This window comes from Peromyscus californicus, unplaced genomic scaffold, assembly GCF_007827085.1.
Source record: "Peromyscus californicus insignis strain IS unplaced genomic scaffold, ASM782708v3 Scaffold_18__1_contigs__length_77618521, whole genome shotgun sequence".
Classification (NCBI taxonomy): domain Eukaryota; kingdom Metazoa; phylum Chordata; class Mammalia; order Rodentia; family Cricetidae; genus Peromyscus; species Peromyscus californicus.
In genome coordinates, this window is record NW_026294480.1 from 39,838,564 (window position 1) to 39,860,970 (window position 22,407).

At 37.9% G+C, this 22,407-nt stretch overlaps 1 protein-coding gene across 2 annotated transcripts in view; it reads right to left on the reverse strand.

Moving 5' to 3' along the window:
• Rab3c (RAB3C, member RAS oncogene family) overlaps positions 1-22,407 on the reverse strand; it is a 220,449-nt gene that overhangs the window by 98,567 nt on the left and 99,475 nt on the right. For both annotated transcript variants that reach the window (XM_052743276.1, XM_052743275.1), the window contains exon 3: positions 14,158-14,276. In XM_052743276.1, the coding sequence (XP_052599236.1) occupies positions 14,158-14,276 (119 nt within the window). The remainder of the gene's footprint in view (positions 1-14,157; positions 14,277-22,407) is intronic.

Sequence of the window (22,407 nt, forward strand, 5' to 3'; positions counted from 1 at the left end):
TATTATTTCCTCTGTCATTCATCAGCTGTGTGTAGAAAACACACCATTAATGTTTCTGCATCCATGCTATACGATGGAGACTTAAACTAGTGAAGATAAAGACTTACACTTTCTCCTTCTGTCATTCATGTATCCATTCACTTAACCAACATTTCTCAAACATCTTGCATGTTCTGGGAACTCTATAAATACAGAGAATGTAATTCTGGGTAAGAGAGATGAAGATTCATGAAACTTTCATGCACTGTGGGGATACACTTAATAAACATGGCAAGCAAGTTCATTATAAATGTTATGGAAGATGATTAATTCTATGGGAGAAATAAGAAGAGAGATGAGGTGGGTGTGCTACAGAAGGTCACAATACGAAACTGTGTATGATGAGAGAAAGACCTTCCTGAGAAGACAGCACAGTAAGCATAAGTGAGGTGACAGGGTTCATACTGCTATTTGGGAAAGAGACTTCTGGGTTGTGGCATAGCAGATATAAATGCTTTGAGACGGAGACATGCCTTTTCTATTCTAGGAAGAGCAAAAATAAAAAGTTAGTATGGATAGACAGGCATACAGATAAGGAGAGTGCCAGTGGCAAGGTTGGAGGAAGCGTGGGTAAAGTGCATGGAGACTTGTGGCTGTGATAAAGACGTTGGCTTTAATGTAGGAGAGAGGAGAGGGTATGAAGACTGGATCAGAGGGATGACCCTATTTAATTTATGTTTTGAAAGTCTCTCTGCAGTCGCTGTTCTGGAACATTCTGGAGACTGTAGTAGTAGAAGCAAGGAGTCAAGTTAGATTGTTTCATGAATCCAGACAGGAAAACAGGGTGATATAGTCAGGGGGCAGCAGTGTGCTGAGTTGAATTTTTTCTTTACTGAGCCTCTAAAAATGATGGACAAGTTATACCCCCAATACCTGTAAATGTAGCTTAATTTAGAAATAGTCTTTAATTTAATTTAGAAATAGAATGATCAAATTAACATGATGTCATTAGGGTAGGCCCCAATCCAATATGACTATGACCTTGGAAAAAGCAGATTGATAGAGAGACAGATGGGCAGAAAGAGAGAGAGAGAGAACTCATAGCTGCTGAGAGGAGAATAACCAGAGTGATTTAACTGGGTTCTCAGTACACAGTTGTTTGGCCCTGTATGCCTGGATAGAACATCACGGAGTCAGGAACTTGGGGTAGAGGAGGGCAATTCACTCACATCTAACCAGGAGGCATAAAACGAGACAGGAAGCAGCAAAAGACAAGATAGCTCCAAGTACCAGTTCCCAGTGACCCAGTTCTTGGAGCAAGGTTTCACCTCTTCACATTTCCACAACCTCTCCAAAAAGAGCCGCCCATTTGACAACCAAAAATTCACATAAACATGATGTGGGATGTCCTTCTGAACACAGTGAACTTGTGTTGCTTTTATTGGTTGATGAATAAAGCTGCTTTGGCCTATAAAAAGGCAGAATATAGCTAGGTGGGAAAGCCAAACTGAATATAGGGAGAAAGAAGGGCGGAGCTGAGGAGACAGCATCCAGCTGCCCAAGGAGCAAGATGCCAGCAGAATGGTAACACCATGACCATGTGGCAATGCATAGATTAATAAAAAAAATGGGTTAATTTAAGTTGTAAGAGCTAGTTAGTAATAAGCCTGAGCCATCGGCCAAAAATTTATAATTAATATTAAGTCTCTGAATGGCTATTTGGGAACTGGGAGGCGGGAGAGAAATTTCTGATTACAAATGGCACCCAAGAAACATATAAAAGATATATAACACATTTGTTTTTCTGTTTAAACCACTCAGCTTGTGCCACTCTGTTACAACAGCCCTAGCAAGCTAGTAGAATGGTGGGAAGTATGAAGGTTATGAAAATCCTGTTGGTTGTCATTACTTATGGCTTTGAGATGGTGGCCAGCAGCTCTGAGTCATCTGTTGCCCAACATTGTAGCTGACAGTGAGTAAGACCACATTATGTTTTCTTATTTCAGCTCTCATAGTATAAACATGAACACTTTCCACATTATTTTGTTGCCATAATTATTACTTTTCTGTGTGATTTTTGTGTGTGTTTGTTTGTGTGACTTTACTATCTAAAGTGGTTCTCAGGCATATTGTTAAAATACTGCCTGGGGTTTCTGAATACCACAAGGCTGTGATGTGTCTTACAGAGAAAATGTGTGTGTTAGATAAGGTTCTTCCAGGCATGAGTCATAGACAGCACATTGGTCATGAGTTTAATATCAGTATAACAACAATATATATGTTAAGTAAAATGACTTTTTGGTAGAAACACACACAAGGTAAGGTTTGTAGTCATTTGGCAAAATGCTATAATTGTGGAATTAAGGATTCCACCATGCTAGTACTGTTATGAGACAATTCAGTGATAATTTGTTATTTCAACATTCATAGTAACCTTGTATGGAATAATTATGAGCAAAGAGAAAAGACTGCATTTCAAAATTCCATCTAAGATATAATAACATGCAATCTTTTGAAGGGCTGGATCTGAGAAAATGAGAAATTAAGATGAAACTCCCAGGTTTTAGCAGGTGTTAATTAACATACAAAACACAATGGAGAAAAAGGTTATTTGAATTTTGTTGCTGTTTAATCTGAAAAAGGCCATGAATTAAGGAGGCAGCCATTTATCTTCTAAGTACAGCTTGAGTTTAAGTTGGGTTATACACACAAGGAAAATGTTTACAGATGGTCAGATCAACAATAAAAATGGTAGCCATCATTGCCGCTGTTCATGGAGAAAAAATAAGCAGCTTTAGGTCCAGCATGGGGCTGTGGTGAAAGTTGAAGATCAGACATCTTGCCTAAGTCCTGCCCCTGTCTCTTCTAGGCTGTGGCAGAAATGATTTAAAAGTTGAAAAGAGCATTCAAGAAGATTGAGTAGTTCTAAGAAAATCATAGCAGCTGCTCACTGGATCTTAGTTGCTATTGTATGTTAAAATATTTTTATGTTAACACATGATCACCTTAAGATTGATTGCTAGATATGTTTGGAAGGTGAAGGAAAGAGAAAACTGCAGAGGAAGAGGATGTTTGAAGGTGACATTCTGTTCTGGTTCTAGTCCATCTGCAGGGTACCCGAATGTCACAGAAAGAATTATTTAAAACTGGTGGGAGGATGGTGTCAGACTTTTATCCCCAGTCTTGTGCTGAAAAATCAATCTGCTCTCCAGATTTCCTGCCTGAAAAAGAACCCTTTATATTTATAGTTCTTCACTGTGTCATAAAATGAGGAATGTAAATAAATAAGAGGAGGGTGGGAGTTGCAAGTCAAAGACATTCTCTAAGAAGAAATACTGCAGCCTGTGGTCCATGTCACACTTTGAACAGAAAGATGTAAAGTCACAGATGTGATAGATTTCTAAGTCAAATTAAAATGCACAGTGATGTGTGTAGGTGCTGTGAGTCACAGCGCTAGACTTCCATAAGAATCTGGGGAGCTCATCTACAGTCTATGTTTTTGGGGACAAGACTCACCTGAGACCCAGGGGATGCTCTGGACACAAGTCTTCTGAAGAACTCTCCCAAGAGTGATGAGCGGTTTTAATGGGGACCTTATTTTCCTGTAACTATTTAATCTACTGGAGACCTCTTTATTTAACACATCACTTTTTAATTTCTTATTTTTTTATATCTTATTATTATCTTTATATCTTATTATTATTTCTTAACTAAGATTTCAGTGAAAGAGTAGAAGTAGAATACTTTCTTTAAAAACTGGTCGCCTCAGTTCCCCTAAATCAAGCGCCACTGTATTGTTGCTTTTGCCTCTGCAGCTTAGCAAACAGCAGGGTTGAGCAAATTTGTCTATGTTTTTGACTGTATTATACACACTTTCACCAAAAAATCATTGCTCTTGCGGTGTGACTGAACAGCCATATCCTTCTGTTGAATTCAACTTCCCCGACGCAAATGAACCAATAGCACACAAGCCCTTCCTCCTGGTCTCTAGGGTGAATTTGAACAAATATCCTCTCCTGATTCTGAAGAATACTATTTTTTTTCTGTTTTATTAACTTCGTTGTGTCCATCCTCTGTGTTTAGTTTGTGATGTCATTTTTGAAACTTTATAAACACTAGGCAATTTTATATTTGCTCTCAGAGTGAACTTTGCTTTGTGTTAATTTTATAGAACTGGGCAATCTGGCAAAATTAAAGAGAACGCTTTAATAAATCATCAATAAAATTTTACCAGAAAATTTAAAGTCACAATTACAATGTTGGGAAGTAGAATGGTGTTTTTTTTTTAAGAGCCAATAATACGGGTAGATAAGTATTAGCTCTGTAAGTTAAGATGAGTTTTGGAGACTGAGGGCAGGAACAGCTGAACAGCAAAATGAATGCATATAATGCAGCTGAACTGTTCACTGCAGAATAATTAAGGTGGTAAACTTTGGGCAAATGAATTTTGCCACAATTTACATGTTAGAAAAATATAAGAAAACATATTGCATTATACTGTATTCAGTAACGGGGAAAATCAACAAACTCACAACCTGATATATGAAGCAAAATGCACTCAGATGACAACAGTCTTGTAGATGATTTGTTTATTCTGTGTAAAGTGCAAATATAACAGCTGTAGAGATGAGGGTGAGGGTAACACTGCCCACTGTGAGCAGAGATGGGGTAGGAAGAGGGTAGAGATGTATTGTAAAGCTGTGGAGAAGAGCTGGCGTTTGGGCTTGGCGTGGAAGGTACTTAAAATCTCAGACTGTCACCAGAGAAGATATTCTAGGCAGAGGAGCAGATGTAGTTGAAGGATCAAACTTTGGTAAACTGAGGAAAGATTTGTCTAGGGGAAGCACAGAATACATGGAGAAGAGCTTTGGAGATGATGCCAACGGGTGACCTTGGATTTCATTGCAAACCAATGGTCCTGGTGAGAAATGGACTTCAGAGTCACTTGTGGAAATTGGAGACAGCTATGCTCACATATCTCATGGGAGATTTGGTTTAGTGGGTCCAGAGTGGAGCCTGGGTTGATACCTGTCAAAGCTTGGTAGTGATTTACTTGTGCTTCCATAATCATTACCACAGGGCATGAGGAATTACTGAAAGTATTTGAAAAGAAGATAGATAGAGACAAGATAGAAAGTCCTTAAATGATAGTTTGAATTAAGACAATGACAATAGAGAGAAAGGAGAGGAATATATGTGAGAGGTATTTAGAAAATCAGAATAACTGGGTCTTGTGCTGTGATAATCAAAAGACCAAGATGTTAGACCTGAGTGATATATCTGGGTTATGGCAGATCCACTAAGATAACATATGTTGGCACAGGCATGTTTGGGCTTCAGCTATCAGGATAGACACTCAGTAACTGCTGGCTGAACGAATACTAAAAAAATTTTAAGTTTGCAATAAATGACTAGTTATGTAACTGTGGGTGTAAGAAAATGAGTAAATAGTAGTGGTTTTCCAGGATGGACCTTTTTATTCTTCAGTTTTGGAGAAATCTAGCTGCCTGAAGATAAATGGAACAAGGAGCTATCAAAAAGTACATGCAAATCCAAAAGAGGCATGAAAGAAAAATGCTGAAAGTTTGGAATGTTTGGGTGAGGTTCCAGAAGGAGTGGCTTCTGTTTCTGAGAGAAATATTAAAAGATATTATTCTAATGAGTGCTCACCAGCCATCCATGTCATACAAGAACAGGGCACAACAACTGATAATCTTCCAAAAACATTAACAGCTCTACCTTTAAAATGGTCAACAGACAAGCCTGTATGGGTTCAGCAATGGCCTTTAACAACAGAGAAACTCCAGGCTTTACAAGAGCTGGTGGAAGAACAGTTAAATGCTCATCATATTGAAGAATCAACCAGCCCTTGGAATTCTCCTGTATTTGTTATAAAAAAAAAAAATCTGGTAAATGGAGAATGGTAACAGACCTTAGAGCAATTAACAAAGTAATTCAGCCAATGGGCTCTTTACAATCTGGAATTCCTTTACCTACTCTGTTACCAAAAGGCTGGCCTCTCATAGTTATTGATTTAAAAGACTGTTTCTTTTCAATACCCTTACAAGAAAAAGACAGAGAAAGATTTGCTTTCACAGTGCCTACTTATAATAATTCTCAACCGGTTAAAAGATTTCAATGGAGGGTTCTCCCACAGGGAATGTTGAATAGCCCAACTTTGTGCCAATATTTTGTAAAACAGCCATTAGAAGTGGTACGTAAAAAATTTCCTAAATCTATAATTTATCATTATATGGATGACATTTTATTAGCTGATTCAAATGCAGATACTTTAGAAAGAATGTTTGAAAAAGTAAAGAAAATTTTGCCTTGCTGGGGATTACAAATTGCTTTAGAAAAGGTACAAAGAGGAGATTCTATTAATTATTTAGGATATAAAATAGAACTTCAAAAAATTAGACCTCAAAAAGTGCAAATTAGGAGAGATCGACTGCAGACTCTTAATGACTTTCAAAGATTATTTGGAGACATTTCTCATCTAAGAACTATTGTTGGGGTAAAAAATGATGAACTGAATAATTTGTTTAAAACCTTAGAAGGTGATAAGGACTTAAATAGTCCAAGAGAATTATCACCTGAAGCTGAGAAAGAATTGGCCTTGGTAGAAAAGAAAGTACATGAAGGGCACGTAGATCGTATTGATCCAAAGCTGGATTGCATTTTGGTTATTTTACCTTCTAGGCATTCCCCAACAGGAATATTAATGCAAAGGGAAGATATTATATTGGAATGGATATTTTTACCAAATAAACCAAATAAAAAATTAAAAACTTATGTGGAAAAAATCTCTGACTTGATTTGGAAAGGAAAATTGAGACTTCGTCAATTAGCAGGAATAGACCCAGCAGAAATTGTCGTACCTTTAACTAAGGAGGACATTGAAAAATTATGGATAGAAAATGAAGCTTGGCAAAAAGCTTGTAGTAATTTTTTGGGAGAAATTAACAGCAAATATCCCAAAAGCAATAGAATTGATCTTATAAAGAGAGCTGATTGGATCTTGCCTCAAATTGTGAGGAAAAAACCCATATCTGGAGTTCGTACATTTTATACAGATGCCAACAAACAAGGAAAGGCAGGTTACAAATCAGAAAATTTAAGTAAAGTGGTTCAAAGTCCTTATAATTCAGTTCAAAAATCAGAATTGTATGCTATTCTGTTGGTATTAATGGATTTTTCAGAACCTCTCAATATAGTAACTGACTCTCAGTATGCTGAAAGAGTAGTATTACATATTGAGACTGCAGAATTTATCCACGATGCTTCAGAATTAACTTCATTATTTATTCAATTACAAGATACAATCAGAAAACGGAGTCATCCTTTATATATAACTCACATCCGATCCCATACTGGTCTGCCAGGCCCTCTAGCACAAGGCAATGATGAGATTGATAAATTATTGATAGGAAATGTGCTGGAGGCCTCAGAATTTCATAAAAAACATCATGTAAATAGTAAAGGTTTAAAAAAGGATTTTTCCATAACCTGGCAACAAGCCAAAGAAATAGTAAAGAAATGTCCTACTTGTTCCTTCTACAATCAAACACCATTACCAGCAGGATGTAACCCAAAGGGTACTCAGAGGAATGAAATCTGGCAGATGGACGTGTTTCACTTTGCAGAATTTGGAAAACTGAAATATGTACACCACACTATCGATACTTATTCAGGATTTCAATGGGCAACTGCTTTGAGTTCTGAAAAAGCTGATTCTGTAATCACTCATTTGCTAGAAGTTATGGCCATTATGGGTATACCTGCACAAATCAAAACTGATAATGCTCCATCATATGTCTCTGTTAAAATGAAACAGTTTTTTGCTTATTATAATATAAACCATGTTACAGGTATACCACATAATCCTACAGGTCAAGCAGTTATAGAAAGATCAAACAGAACTCTAAAAGATATGCTAAATAAACAAAAAGGAGTAACAAAAACCCCCAGAAATAGACTACATAATGCTCTATTAACTTTGAATTTTCTCAATGCCAATGAGAAAGGAACAACAGCTGCAGAGAGACATTGGATAATAGAAAAAACTACAGAATTAAATCAACCTATATACTTTAAGGATGTGCTGACCTCAGAATGGAAACCAGGGTATGTGTTACGTTGGGGACGAGGTTTTGCTTTTATTTCTACAGGAGAAGATAAGCTGTGGGTACCATCAAAATTGATAAAGGTTCGATTTGAACAAGAGAGACCTCTTAATTAGAGGAGGTGATAGTTCATCAACTATCGTAAACATCCAATTTAAACTAACTTACACCAGTAACACATGCCTTTTCATTTAATCAGATAACTTGTCAAAAAGGAACATCCCCAAAAAACCTTGGGGAAAGGTTTTTGTTTTTGTCTTTTAGGAGAATGAAGGTTAACGAATTTGAAGAACACTGGACAAATGAGACAACTGAAGAAAAGGAACAAATCATCTATCCTAAGAAACAGAGTGAAATGGCGTATGGGTATGTTATCTAAAAAAATTTTATGTCTTCCTAAATGTTTGTTTCTGCTTTTCTTTAAAGATTTAACACTATTTAACTTCTAATAGTCCCAGTTCAATTAAAATTTAAAGCTGACTTTGGAGTTGGAGAATGGCTCTCTCCTTCTTTAAACTCAAGCATGTTGTTAAAAGGAAAATGCAAACTCCCTGTATCATGCCAGAGGAAAAGAGCCATCTTCTGCTATGGGACAGGAGAAAAGCCAAATTAATTAAGGGACTATTCTATTACGAATCTCAACTCTTTGATTCTATTCTGATTCTTTAAACTTTTCTTAAAGTATGAACTTTATATCAAAATTTACAAGATCAATATATATAGATATATATACATTTTAAACTTTGTTAAGATATAAATGGTCATATAGAGTACTAACTAATTCTAAAAAGTCGCATATATAGTCTTTGTGTTCGAGTCTCTTTATCAGTTTTTTGCAGGAAATCACGGTTAGGCCTAACATCAACTGAAGTCTCCAGGAAGAAGATGGGGCCCCACAACAACAACAATTCCACGTGGACAATAATAACATCACTAAGCTGACAAACATCATCTACAGATCAGCTTTGAACTACAAAGTGCTCAGAGCAATTTTGAGAAGAGCTAGCTGAGATGATCCAGTCTCAAAGACTACTTGAATAAGGATTTGAGATAAACCCTGAATTTTGGCATTATACACAGACTGGATAACGAAGGATATATTTACCTTTCCTAGAATTTGACAATTAACCTAAAATTTTTCTTTCAGGATAAAGATACCTTCGCCCATACCCAGCAGGAAGCAATTTCAAGAATACGACGCCCACATTCCCAAAGAGGTGGTGTGGGGCGGTTGGTTTTTTTTGGTCTTTTAATGGGTTTTGGGTCTGGGATAATTTTCATTGATTAGGGGGGTTGGTTACAAGTTGTTGTCAAGGGTTAGGAAAAAGGCTAAGCAAAGGAGATTAGATTTAAGGTTCTTATTAAAAAAAAAAAAAGAAAGAAAGAAAAGAAAAATGTAAATACTTTACATTGGATTGGATTGTTTTATATTGTATACAAATTATATATATTGAAATTGATATTGTTAGAAAATGTTATATATATTTTTCTAATTGTACCGTTCATCTAACAATGTAATGCAATTTTCTGATCCTTGAATGTTATTACCAACTATTAGGATATAAAGAAATGAAAGTTAGTAGTTAGATATTATAATAGAACTTGTAGTTATATTAGGTATGTTTTCAAGATTGAGTAGATATATTTTAGATAGACAGGTTATCTTCAAACCCTTCAGAGATCTACAGAATATGGCATTTAAAATGTTTTAATAACTTAGAAAATTTTTCTTTTTTGTTATGACTATGAGACATGTCGACTCCTGGCAGTACCAATCTACTTCAGAGAAAATATGGGCATTGAAGAAACTGCATATGGAGTTAACTTTCATTGTGGCAAAAGTTAGCCACTGGACAACAAAGTATCCTCGAATCAACAGGACAAAATGGACAAACAGGACATAAAACAAAGGATTACTGATTCTTGCCAAAACAAGTGTGGTTATGGCTTTATCAAAAGGCATCTTCAGAGGCCAGGACAATATGGCACCATCCCTGAAGTGGCCTTCGCAATTCGAAAAAGGTACAGTGCCCTTTTCTTCGAAGGCAGCTGAACAGGCAGTGGGCCGATGGCCTCTGATGTGCAATGGAACAGCAGCTGAAACAGTTATTCTTGAAGAGTAACTAAGCTCACGCCTCTCAATAGTAGACTGGCATTTGATGGAGGGATATGGAGAAGAATGGGATGCTGAGATGAAGCCATATATACACAGCCAGGAAGAATGGACAGCTGAGTTGGAAAACCATCAGCAATTTCCAGAATTTGAAATCCTGAATCATGACATGACACTGGTGGAATTCAGGTGTTTCTGGTACATGGACTACTCTCACTCAATGTGAGGTTGAACTGTTGACCTTGTGTACATCCTGCTTCACAAATGAGTCTGTCGGATATGCTGGGCCTATAGGCTGAAGATGATGCCCCAGCACTTCGGAGAAACCTCAGGTGACTGTCCAGATAGCTGTCTGTTTCTGTCAACTCACAAATTTTTTGGAGGTTGCTTATGTGCACTTCCTGTTTTTATTTTTGTTAGCTAATATTATTTCCTTCTTGGGTCTCTGAGGGAGTTGAAGATTAGTTAGTTATAGTTGAAGGTTAGTTAGTTATAGTTGAAGATTAATTAGGATACATTTTGAACTTACCAAAATAGGATAGATAATGAAATTATTTTCTCTGAATTTGTCAAATACAAATGGACTAGACATTGTTTAGGTATTTATTACTTGTATATATTGTATATAGTTATTATCCTTTTGTATATAGTTTTTCTTATATTAGTTATAAGCTTTTTCTTTTTTTTCCTTTTTATTAAAATAGAAAAGGGGAAATATGGTGATATTTTATTTGTATTAAAATGTTATTTGTATGTTAATAAATAAAGTTGCCCGGGGGTCAGAGCTATTAGCAAGCCATAGGAAAGCAGGGCAGTGGTGGCGTATGCTTGTAATTCCAGCACTTAGTAGGCAGAGCTGGGTAAGTCTCTGTGTGTTCAGGGATACAGCCATTATTGGATACACATGCCTTTAATCTTAATACCAATCATGGAAAACCTGGAGGCCTATACAGACAGGCTGTGAGGAGGCGGTCATGTGGTTGGGTTTACAACCAATGAGAAGGCAGGACAGGAACTCTATATAAAGACTTTAACACAGGGGTAGCTCTGGTTCGGAGAGGTAGGACCACTGCAGGAGGAAGGGTAAGGTTTTGGCTCTTGGCTCTGACCTCTTGGCTTTCTTCTTTGCATTGGTTCTGTGTTTATTGTTTGATGGGAAGGTTGGATACATCTACAGGCTTCAGCTTTCCTCTAGAATACAGAGACATGATGTTACAGAGTTACAGTAGCATCATGAGGGGGCGTGTCTGAAAGCCAGGCTGGGAAAGTTCCAACTCAGGAGGCAATGGTGAGCCATAGCTTTGGGACAGGGGTCTTCCAGAAACTTCAAGACCATGTGCTTTGGAAGAACGTACAAGCAGCCAGGGGGTAGGATGGATCGAGAAAGAAGAATCTGAAGAGCAAGAAAATCTGAAGATTCCAATGAGTGTAGGAACAAAATACAGCAATAAGAAACTAGGTGAGGATGGCAAAGAAGGAAGAGAAAGGCGGGAGGTGTGTCAAAGTATTCCCATGTTAAATAAAAGAATATGTGTGAGCTGGCCCAGATCCAGATCGTGAAAGTCAGAGCTGGATTCACGGTCAACCCTGAATGATGCATTCTATTCCATCAAGCAGCAATTAGGTCAGGAAGGTGAGCAGTCTCAGATGAAGGTAAATGACTTCAAGGTACTAGAAGAGGATCCAGGTGGGATAAACATTTTGAGTACTTAGAAATGCAATAGCAGTTTACAAACCAAGGGCAGATGTCTAAGTTTGGGAGCCATCTGATCTAAGTGATAAATGAATCTAGGGACGTGAATTAAATGACTAAGGATGGGACACAGGAAAATGTCACTGGTGCCTGGGAGAAGTAGGAAGAGGGGTCAGAGAGAGAAGAAGAATTTGGAGAATGTGCCTTTCAGAAAACAGGGAATAGAGCCTCAGAAGGATGGGGGCGGGGGGCACCAGGGTTGGCTAGAGAATTTGAGGCGGAGGCAGACTGAGATACGATGGGTTTGTTGGCACACAAGGAAGGACAAGAATTAGTGTGGTGAAGTCCAACTGACTGAACACAGAGGCAGCTGTCAATCATTCCTGTATCATCTCGATAGAAGAGCCAGCAATGTGGACTGTGCGGCTCCTGGTGTCACTGGTATTTCTTTATAATGAGCCCAGTGTAACATGGTAATGTTCCAACGGTGAAATAACTCATATTGAAGCAATCGGGCCAGAGGAAGCATGTACAAACAGCATCAGAACTTGAGTGGGAACACTTTCTACATCCTCGCACAGGTCTCAGCATTTCTAGCAATATTGAAATCGCTGTTTTGCAGGCGATATATGAATTACAGCGGTGAATGGCAACTAGCCAGATATCATACAACTGCTAACTGAATGGTCCTCGATTCTGTTTTAATCAGAATCTAAATCTACATACAGATGTGTCCGTCTCTAGACTTTCTAGCCCATTCCATTTGGGACAGACTTGCTGGTATTTAGTTGGGCCTACCTTGGAGTTATGGCTTAACTTGGGAGTTTCCTTTTTGCAGTAGTCAATGCACTATAGAGAGGTTATACAAGCCTTCTACGTCTCTCAGTGGAAGATAATTGCTTTTCATATAGTTCCTAAAATTGACTTTTGACAATTTATACCTCTTTCTTTTTTGAGTTATTGTTATCAATGGTATAACTTCATGCACAGGAAGTATGTACATGTATGTGTGTGCCTATATGTGTGTTTATATAAATGTGTATATATGCATATGTGTGTATGTATACATTTACATGGATATGGGTGAGTATATGAATATATATGTATGTGTAGATAGATGTGCATGTGTGTATGTATATGTATGTGTACATGAATATGTGTGTGCATGTTTTTTATATGTGGGTATGCATGTGTGTGTGTAAAAGTGTATGTGACAGATGTAGATGCCTTCCCAGGACAACAACAATCATATTTAAGAAACAACCTAGAGCAAATTCAAGTCTCTAACAACATCAGATTCTGGAACACATATAAAATCAGTGGGTAATACTAGTATAGAAAATAAAAAACAAATCCTGTTTGTTTTGCAATATAGTGCTTATCTGATGCTTCTTATAGGAGATGGATTGTGACTATTTAGCATTTAAACATGGTATTTGCTCAGCCATCCCTGGATACTAGGAGCTCCATTCTGGAACTTTCCACAAAATTCCTGTTCTTCTTAGCCCTGGGCTGGAATTCACGACTGTGCTCTTACTATTCTGCAAAGGTAGGAAAAGGAGCTCACAACAGAAAGTCCCCAACTGCACATCACACTCACTATGGATACAAGTATTTTCAGAGTCTGATGAGCTGAGTCACAAAGGGTCCGGGTGTGATTCTACTTTAGTCCTAAGTCCTTTCAAATGCTCTAGTTTGAATAATCTATTTAACGAAACTACTAGAGAAGGAATAAGCAAAGGCTTCTTCCAAATGTTCAGAAAGAAATGTTTCAGGCTCTGCGGGCCACACGGGTCCTGCTGCAGCTACTTACCTTGGCTTTTGTGGTGTGAACACACCACAAAGAATAAACAAATGAGCCTATCTGTGCTCCAATAAAGCTTTATTTAAAGAACAAGTTGTGGGCCAAGGCCCACCAGCCTTAGTTTCTAGATCCCTACATTAGATCAATAAACTTCCAGCTCATTATTTACATTTTAGCAACAACCTCAGTTCTACAGAAGGAAGACTTGTGGGATGGAAAGCCCTGAAGTGAACAAAAAAAAATGAAGAAAAGTCACTAAAATGACTTCTCACCAATCTTCTGACAATGGTTGTAAGCATGACCAACTTTTCTTTGGCTCAGGGCACAAGTGGGATTGTAGTTCATAATAAACATACATAGGACATTGCCCCATAACTGCTGCTGTGAGAGGAACAGATTGTCAAATGGAAAACTATCACCATTTATAATGGCAGTAACTTACCAATCTTGAACAGCGTTGAAGGATTCTTCATTGGTGATGTCATACATTAAAATGAAGCCCATGGCCCCTCGATAATAGGCTGTGGTGATGGTCCTGTATCTTTCCTGGCCTGCTGTGTCCTAAGAAACAAAACAGTGACACCATCTCATAAAAGAGGCAAAAGACTTTGGAGGAGTGATTAATTATTTCCAGAGAAGTCACAACCTCATCTAAAACGGTGTGTGTATAACACACAGCTGATTTTCTTTTAGCTTTGTTTTTCCTATTCATACTCACCAGTCAGTTCTGCAGTACTCCGAGAAGTTCGTCCCTCCAACCCTCCCTCTCTCCCTCTTTCCCTGCCTCCCTCTCTTCTTTCCTTCTTTCCTTCCTTCTTTTTTCTGTGAATGAAGATCAAAGTTTCCTCCCCACCAACCAGCATAAATCTCTAGAAAGGAAAAGATTACACCCATCTGAAATTGGTGGCTCTTGACACACTTTAAAACTAGAGGGATACCTCGGCCACAACACTATGCCTTTATAAATTGTTTGTCCATGAATCCCAGCTGGTGTGGGAACAAAAGGAACATGTCCCTACTTTTAAGGAGGTTACAGTTCAGTGTCAGCTTAATCAACTGTGAAATGACAATAAAACATCTTCTTTCACGTCTGAGTTGGATGAGCAAATGTGAGCTTAAGTTCTTGCCCCTCTATTTTATGGCTAGGGGTCATAGACAAGTATCTAATCCTTTGTAAGCTGAACCCTTTTAAAGCTAAGCAAGTGCATTGGGGATCCAGAGCTCATACAGCACAGGATAAAAACGGGCTAATAAATGACAAGGGCAAGGTTTCACTCCTAAGATGCCAGGGCTAACTTAAGATCGTAGACAGATGTCAGCTTACAAATGGAAGAAGTAATATCTGCAAAAGTCATGGCATGTGGCAGTGAAATCAGGATTCTGAGACCTGCAAGTCATCTAAAGAGCTCTGCTACCCATCACAGACACTATACAGGAAGAACTGGTTCCTCAGTTCACCCTATGGCTCCTCCTCTGTTCTTTCAGGACTGGAAGCATCATTTCTAATTGGTTTTCCTCTTTTCCACCCTTTTGGAGACTGTGCTTAGCTGCTTCTCTTTTCATAAACTCTTTAGGAACTTGGCATTTTGAACAAAAATTACCTTCTTTCTAACTTAGTGTGGACCCTCTTCCTCACTTATCCCTAAGATGCCTCTTATAAGCAGAGTGCACCCCATATCCCTCTAAGACCTAGTAGGCCTTGGAGAGAGAGAGAGCTCACTTGTTGGGTGATGCAAAAACAGTTTTCCATACCATCAAAATGACATTGAGATCTCATGGAGTCCATGTTGGATTTTGAATTCCACCCATAGACATCTTCCTAGTTGGATCCTAACATTCAGCAATGCAGCAGAGAGGAACATAAGATTGTGCACAGCTCTTTAGTAGTTTGTGTGGCATGTTCTTCGGCAACTTCAGGTTCAAAGGAGAGTGATCAGAGGAGGCTGGGCTCAGTCAATGAAACTAGAACTGACGTAGCCAAGAGTGTGACTTCACAAAGCCAACGAGAACACGTGCTTCTCTGGAGAAGGCAGGACTGGCCTGATTAAAGCTCTCATTAGAGAAAATAAGGATTCAAGTTGGGATGAAACAGATCAGAATGTTCAAATGCACAGCAATTAAGGAAAGCTTGTGAGGAAGCTTTTAGAGTCCTTTTAGAAAACTACAGAAAAGGAAAGTATAATAGAAAGCATGTTTGTTTGTGCCAGAGAAAGCAACAATTAATATCTTTAATAGGTAAAGTAATATTAAAATCATTAGGAAAATGTATATTCCAATGTAAATGGCTAATTAGTGAGAAGTCATATTCTAACCATAATAATAGAAATAAAATCTTCCCAGTTACATTCTAATATAATGAGGGTTTCTTGGCAATTATTTCAATATTTTCTTGTGCTTTGCTTAATGTTTTATAAATATTATGAAAATGTAGGTGCCTAGGATATCAATTGCATATAATTGGAACAAACACAGAAACTGACTGGGCAGAAAGAAGCTAATGTTGAGCCTTTTTGTGTGTTCTCAGAAAATCATGAACTTCATTTAGTCAACAATATATATAACCATAAAACCAAGAAGAAGACACACAAAAAATGCCAGAGCCAAAGTCCCGATGAACGTGTTCAAAAGAGCAAGGGATAGTCAAAGACATGGTAAGATGTTTTGTCTCTCTGGGGGGCAGAACCCCTTTTAACTAGTCAGATTAGATTATTTAAAACCTTCCCCCATCTTCTTTCTGACTTCATACTGTTCAGAACATATGTATAGATGCAGCATACCCCTCCCCGCTTCAAGCAGCTTCCAACAGCTTTGTTTTCTTTTTTTTTTTTTTTTTTTTTGGTGCAGGCTGACGATGTCATGCCGGCTCTCTTCTCTGAACAACACACAGCCTTTCTCTCATTTCGTCATAGAGGAAACTTGAAAACACACTGGAGACACCGAGAAAGGTGACCCAGACCTCTGTCAAGTGTGTTTTCAACAGAGCCTGTTGATAAATGTGTTGAAAAACTGTGGCTTTTTCTTTCTGACCTTTCCTGGTGATAGTGTCCCCTTCTTACAGGATGTTAATTTTATTGTGATGGTAAAGACACTATAATACATCAGTTTCACATTGTGGCAATTTTTAATTGTTGAGAGAGCAAAAAAAAACATGATTCCATTATACTGTAATTGAAATGTTACAGGAAGCTGCTGGAAACCACAGGGTTGAGTAACCATTACATATCAAAATTTGGAGGAGGGAAAGACAGAGAAATAACTTTAAAGAAAAAAAGAAGGCAGAAGAAGATTTTGGATGGAAGTTAAGACACAGCATGGGGCCAGATCTCCAACATCATTCTGACTAAAACGGGAAACACAATCCAATTGAAAGTATTTGTCACTAAAGCAATGAGACAGAACAAGAAATTGTACCAAAGAAGGCAAATGTAGTAAGAAGCACACACAGGAAAATTTCTCCCAATGTGAGGACAATATGAACATTAAACCTCATCTAATAATCTCACACCAAGCTGCCTCCGTACTGGCTTTGATATTGAAAAGAATTTTAGGATTGCAAACTTAATACCATTTTCTTACCATTCTACTGGGAAGAGCAAGTCAGGAAAACACTTCGTTACATTTGACATTTACTAATGATGATAAAAGGTTATATTTAAAATAAAGGAACATTTTATAATGTCAAGTGCCAGTACTGTAATTAAACATGAATAGCCCAGAAGATAGCTGGGAAAATGGCGTCTGTCCTCACTGTGCTCAGACATCTTAGTGCTGTTTTTCTGCTTGGTTTACTAACAGCTGGGAATATCTGTTGGTTTCCTATAAATGTCATGGGAATCTCTCATAGAGAAAATAATGGATGGGAATGTGATTACAAGATGAGAAATGTTTCTTCTACAAGCAAGACTCTTTTTCTTCTCTTTATAGAAAAAAAAATCTCTTCAGTTAGTTCAAATATATTGCTATACAAATATTGTTTCCTGGAGTCATTTTTGATGTAATGGTGGTTTTGATAGCAAATACTTGACTATCTGTCGAGAAAAGACCTGTAAAATGGAAAATATTAGCAGCTTGATTAAAAGTAGCTAAGAACTCTTTCGATGTGAACTGTACCATTTCTCTCTTTGTTTTTTGCCTTCAGTGATTTTCCCCAATGGAACTTTCTCTTAACTGCATATACAGCACTTTCAAAGCATTCTGAAGTCAAGCAGAGATAATGCACAGTTTTAAGACTGTGGAAATAGCTTTCATTTGCAAAGTATGGGTTACACTACAATTTATTTCTTCTTTCCCTACTTATTTCTACATCAAATTAAGGGGAAAATGGAATGACCTATCAGCAAAGAAATGTAACACAAGATAACCACAATCAAAATGCATTTATTGAATGTCTACACACACACACACACACACACACACACACTCACACAATTAAGTTGAAGAACAGAGCATAATGACATGAGATAAAGCAGGTGTATTTTATAGGTGGAGAAACCAAATCAAAGTGCATTAATATTAACTGAATGGCAAAAGTAATTTGATTAAACTAAATGAAGTCCATGGGAAATCATCAGAAATGAGGACTGGGTAGAAACACTCTAACCCAAGACATAAAACCTACTTTCACCAGTGAGTGTCCAAATGGACACAAAGAAAGTGGAATAAGGATCTAGTCATTTAGCATTTGAGTTAGTCAAGCAGGGGTGATCTTTTAACTAATATGTAACTACATTTTTACCTCAAGGAATTGTTTGGAATAATCAAGAAGATTGAATTATTTCAGTATAGTTTGATATTACTATCAATCCATACATCCCCCAATAAATCTCAATTAAGCATTTATTAATAGCCAGGAAGGTAAAGATATGTTACATATACCCACTCTAGGTAGATTTGGAATGCTGCAAAGTTTTATCCATTAAAAGGACCTTATTAAGAAGAATACCATTGTTCCAAAAATAAAAAACACTCAAAATTGGGAAAAATATTTGCAAAGAACCAGGCATCATAGTGATTTAAAATTGTGATAGAGATAGTCTACTGAGAGATGGAGTCCTTTAACTCAGTGATTGCTATGGACTGGTTATCTTGAAGGTTTTATCCAGGCCCTGCAAATATGACTTCATTAAAGAAATGGTCTTTGCAAACACAACCTAACATAAGTGAGATCATACAAGCGTAAGTGCCTTCTACGCCTGTGAAGAGAGAGTCTTCATGAAATGAGAAGACACAGGGGCTGGAGGAGATGGCTCATTGGTTAAGAAGATATACCACTCTTGTAGAGGACCCAAATTCAATTCCTCACACCCATGTCTGAAAGCTTGCAAATACCTAGAACTCCAGTTCGAGGGGGATATGATACCTCTGGCCTCTGCAGGCACCTGCATCTACATGCACATATCACTCCCCCAGACGCACACACACATGTAGTTAAAAAAGAAAAAGGTATTCAAACAAAAATAGAGTCATAACACAATATACATAAACAAGAAAACCATAAAGGCATAGAATGGGATTGGAACAATGCATCTGCAAGAGAGGCTATGTCAAGAATTGCAGACACTCTCTAGAGACTAGAGGACAGGCAGGGAAGATGGCCTCTCCTAGACTGCAGAAAGCAAGGCCCTGCCTGCACTACAAAGTCAGATTCACAGCCTCCAGGAGTGTGGGACAATAAAATGCTGGTTGTTTAGCCCAATCAGTTTGTGACACTTCAATAAGCTGCACTGGGGAATGAATGCGGCCACTGATCCCAATTTCCCATCTTCATGAGCAGAGCAAAAGCAATAGAAATTTCACAGCTATCTGCACAACCTTTATTAAGTTACTGCAGAAAAAAAAATAAGGAAAATTAAAGGTAGCCCTACAGAGAGATCTAAGCACTGTCTCCTCTGACATCAGGAAAGATAAAATGCTGAAATATACTGCCATATTCTACTTAAGTAAAATTAACCATTTAAAGAGACGATTTGATATATACTGGTCTTTTAAATACTGGATTGTCTACCTACCTACCTAGTCTAGTAATTAACTCCCATTAGAGAATGGAACACTGTTGTTTGTGACAAGATTTATGTGTTTCCTCACGTTAGAATTTTATTCCGAAATGTTGGAGATACTGTTTAAAAATAGACAGTTAATGTCATACCATACAAGGAGACACAGCTCCCAAAAAAAACAAAATAATGACTAGACATCTTACTTTATAATATGTTACTTTCCCCAACATGTGTTTAATTTTTCATTCTTACAAATAGGCACGAAGCAGCATTCAATTTAATCTTATGAGAAGAGCAAACAAAAATAGGAGTCTTAAATATTTTATGCTTTCTTGCTGCATACTTTTGTGGGGAGTGATATAAGAACTTTTTCTTTATCACAGCTAGTCATCCATTAAAATAAAATTTACAAACCATTTTCCCCTGCCGACCTTGTGCAAACAACCAGTGTGAATCCATTTACACACACTTTGTTACACACACATCGATGAGAAGGAGCCCATGTTTCAGAAAAGAACGGTAATAAGCTAGCCTCTAAACACTCATTTAATCAAGCTAAGTGTTCATCTAACCTAGTACGAGAGATCTTATTGATCAGATTTAACTTGCTATAATGTTTAGCTGTGAAATACTCAAACCTTCATTTTACAATGGCATGTACTTCTAAGTAAAGCCTAATAAATTCAGCCTGAGGCAGAAGGATAAAACTTGACCTATTATTTCATAGTAGTGTTGTCATGGCAATTCATCTTTCCTGGCAGAGAGGAACAGCCATATATAGCTCTTTTACAGGGGGTCTTTGACTCTGCTGTCAGTAACACCCTGACGTATCTCCCTATTCTATGTTTCTTCTTATGAAACTCTGAGACACTTTTTAGTAAACATGACTTAAACACTCAGATCTCTCTTTATGAACTTAACAAAATTCACTACCCAGACTGTATAAAGGCATTTTTTCTCATTTCATTTAAGGAGTTTTATTTTTCTATGATTGTTTAGCACAAAGACAGACACACCATTTCTACGTTCCTTCTAATTAATCTTTTTTGACATGCTTCTTCCCAGCAGGAATTTGATTATGCTCATTTTTTTTTTGAAATCCTGAGGCATAAATACATAAATGCAGGCAATTTTGAACTTTCAGTCAAGGTGGCTGATTTTTCTTCTTCTTCACAGAGCACAATACAAAATGCTTGCATCAGATAAAATTCACTAGGCTTACAGGGTAACAGGCTTGTGTGTGAGACTTTTACCTTAAGGTGGCTGCTAAGATTCAAAGTGATTCCTCACAAAGGATGAAAGCTTTCAATCAACACAAGCCCAGAGCTGTGGCTGGTTGGATGGTACCTAATCATGCAATGGGGTGTTGATCTGCGCTGAATAGGAATAACTGTTACCTGGAGGACAGCCGATTTGAGAAGGGGGAGGCAGAAGAGAGAAAGAAATGCCCACAATTTAGCGTTATGGCTATTTTATGTGAGCGTCCCCAGAAACAATAAACACCACAGTGAGGAGTTGTACTGGAGACAAGTTGTAGTTAACCTACCTCCAGAAAGCTTGTCTCACAGTTAAGCATGGAGGAATAGAAGGTATTCCAATGAGGAAAAGGGAGGTCAAGAAAGCTTAAACTTTCGTTCCTTGCCACTGTGCAAGGAGAGCCCCGGGTGGCTCCTGGAAGGTGTTACACAGAAAACCAGCACTGTGCTGTAGCACAGGTGCCCAGAAGAAGCCAAGGGGGAAGTGCAGCTCCGCATCTGTCCACATAGGTGGGCCTCTCCCATCCCCCAACATTCCTCCGTCCCTCCCAGGGAAAGGAGGAAGGGAATGCACAAAGGGCTTCTAAAACCCCTTTTCTTATTTTACTAGCAGTCTGGGAATCTCATCTTTTTTATGATTAGATGATCAGACACGAATATGAACGCCAAACTGGGTACAACAATGATGATTTCAGGTAGATTCAACAATCCCGAGCTTTAGTTTTTGTTTTTAAATGATGGACTTCATTTATTTTTTAATTTAAGAGAAGTTTTAGATGCTCATCGAAATTGAGCAAAAGGTATAGAGGCTCTTTATGCCTCCTTTTCCACACATGCCTGGCATCCCCCATTATGGACACCCTTGACCACAACAATACATTCATCACAATCTATGAACCTACACTGACAGGTCATGTCACTCAAAGTGCATAGTCTACCTTAGAGTCAACCACAATGTGAAATACCCCATAGAACACATCTGTAATGATGTGTGCCTACAAGTATCCTACCTTAAAAATGTTCTCCATTAGGCCTGATCTTGTTTTAAATGTAACAAAAGTGACAGGAAACCTATGTGATTATATCCAATCATGGCTCAGGAAATGGCATAGGCAGTTGGGCAGAACATTGTTACAAATAGTGACACAGAGTGGAAATGTGTCCGAGAGTGAACGCACTGACAGGTATTTATCATTTGTGTATTTACCACTCATTTCCCCTCTAAAGGGACTCAAACAATGTTGGGGTATGGCAGAGATTTTTGTTTGACATTTGAAAATTCAACAGGTTCTAAGAAGGAGCAATATAAACCCAAACCTACATTTTTGTCCTATCATCATATACAGACAAGGGAAAGGTTACTGAGGGCAAATTCTTGTTTGTGCCAGAGCAGCCTTCATAATATGGAATGGAAGCAAAAATTCAATTCATGACTTGATA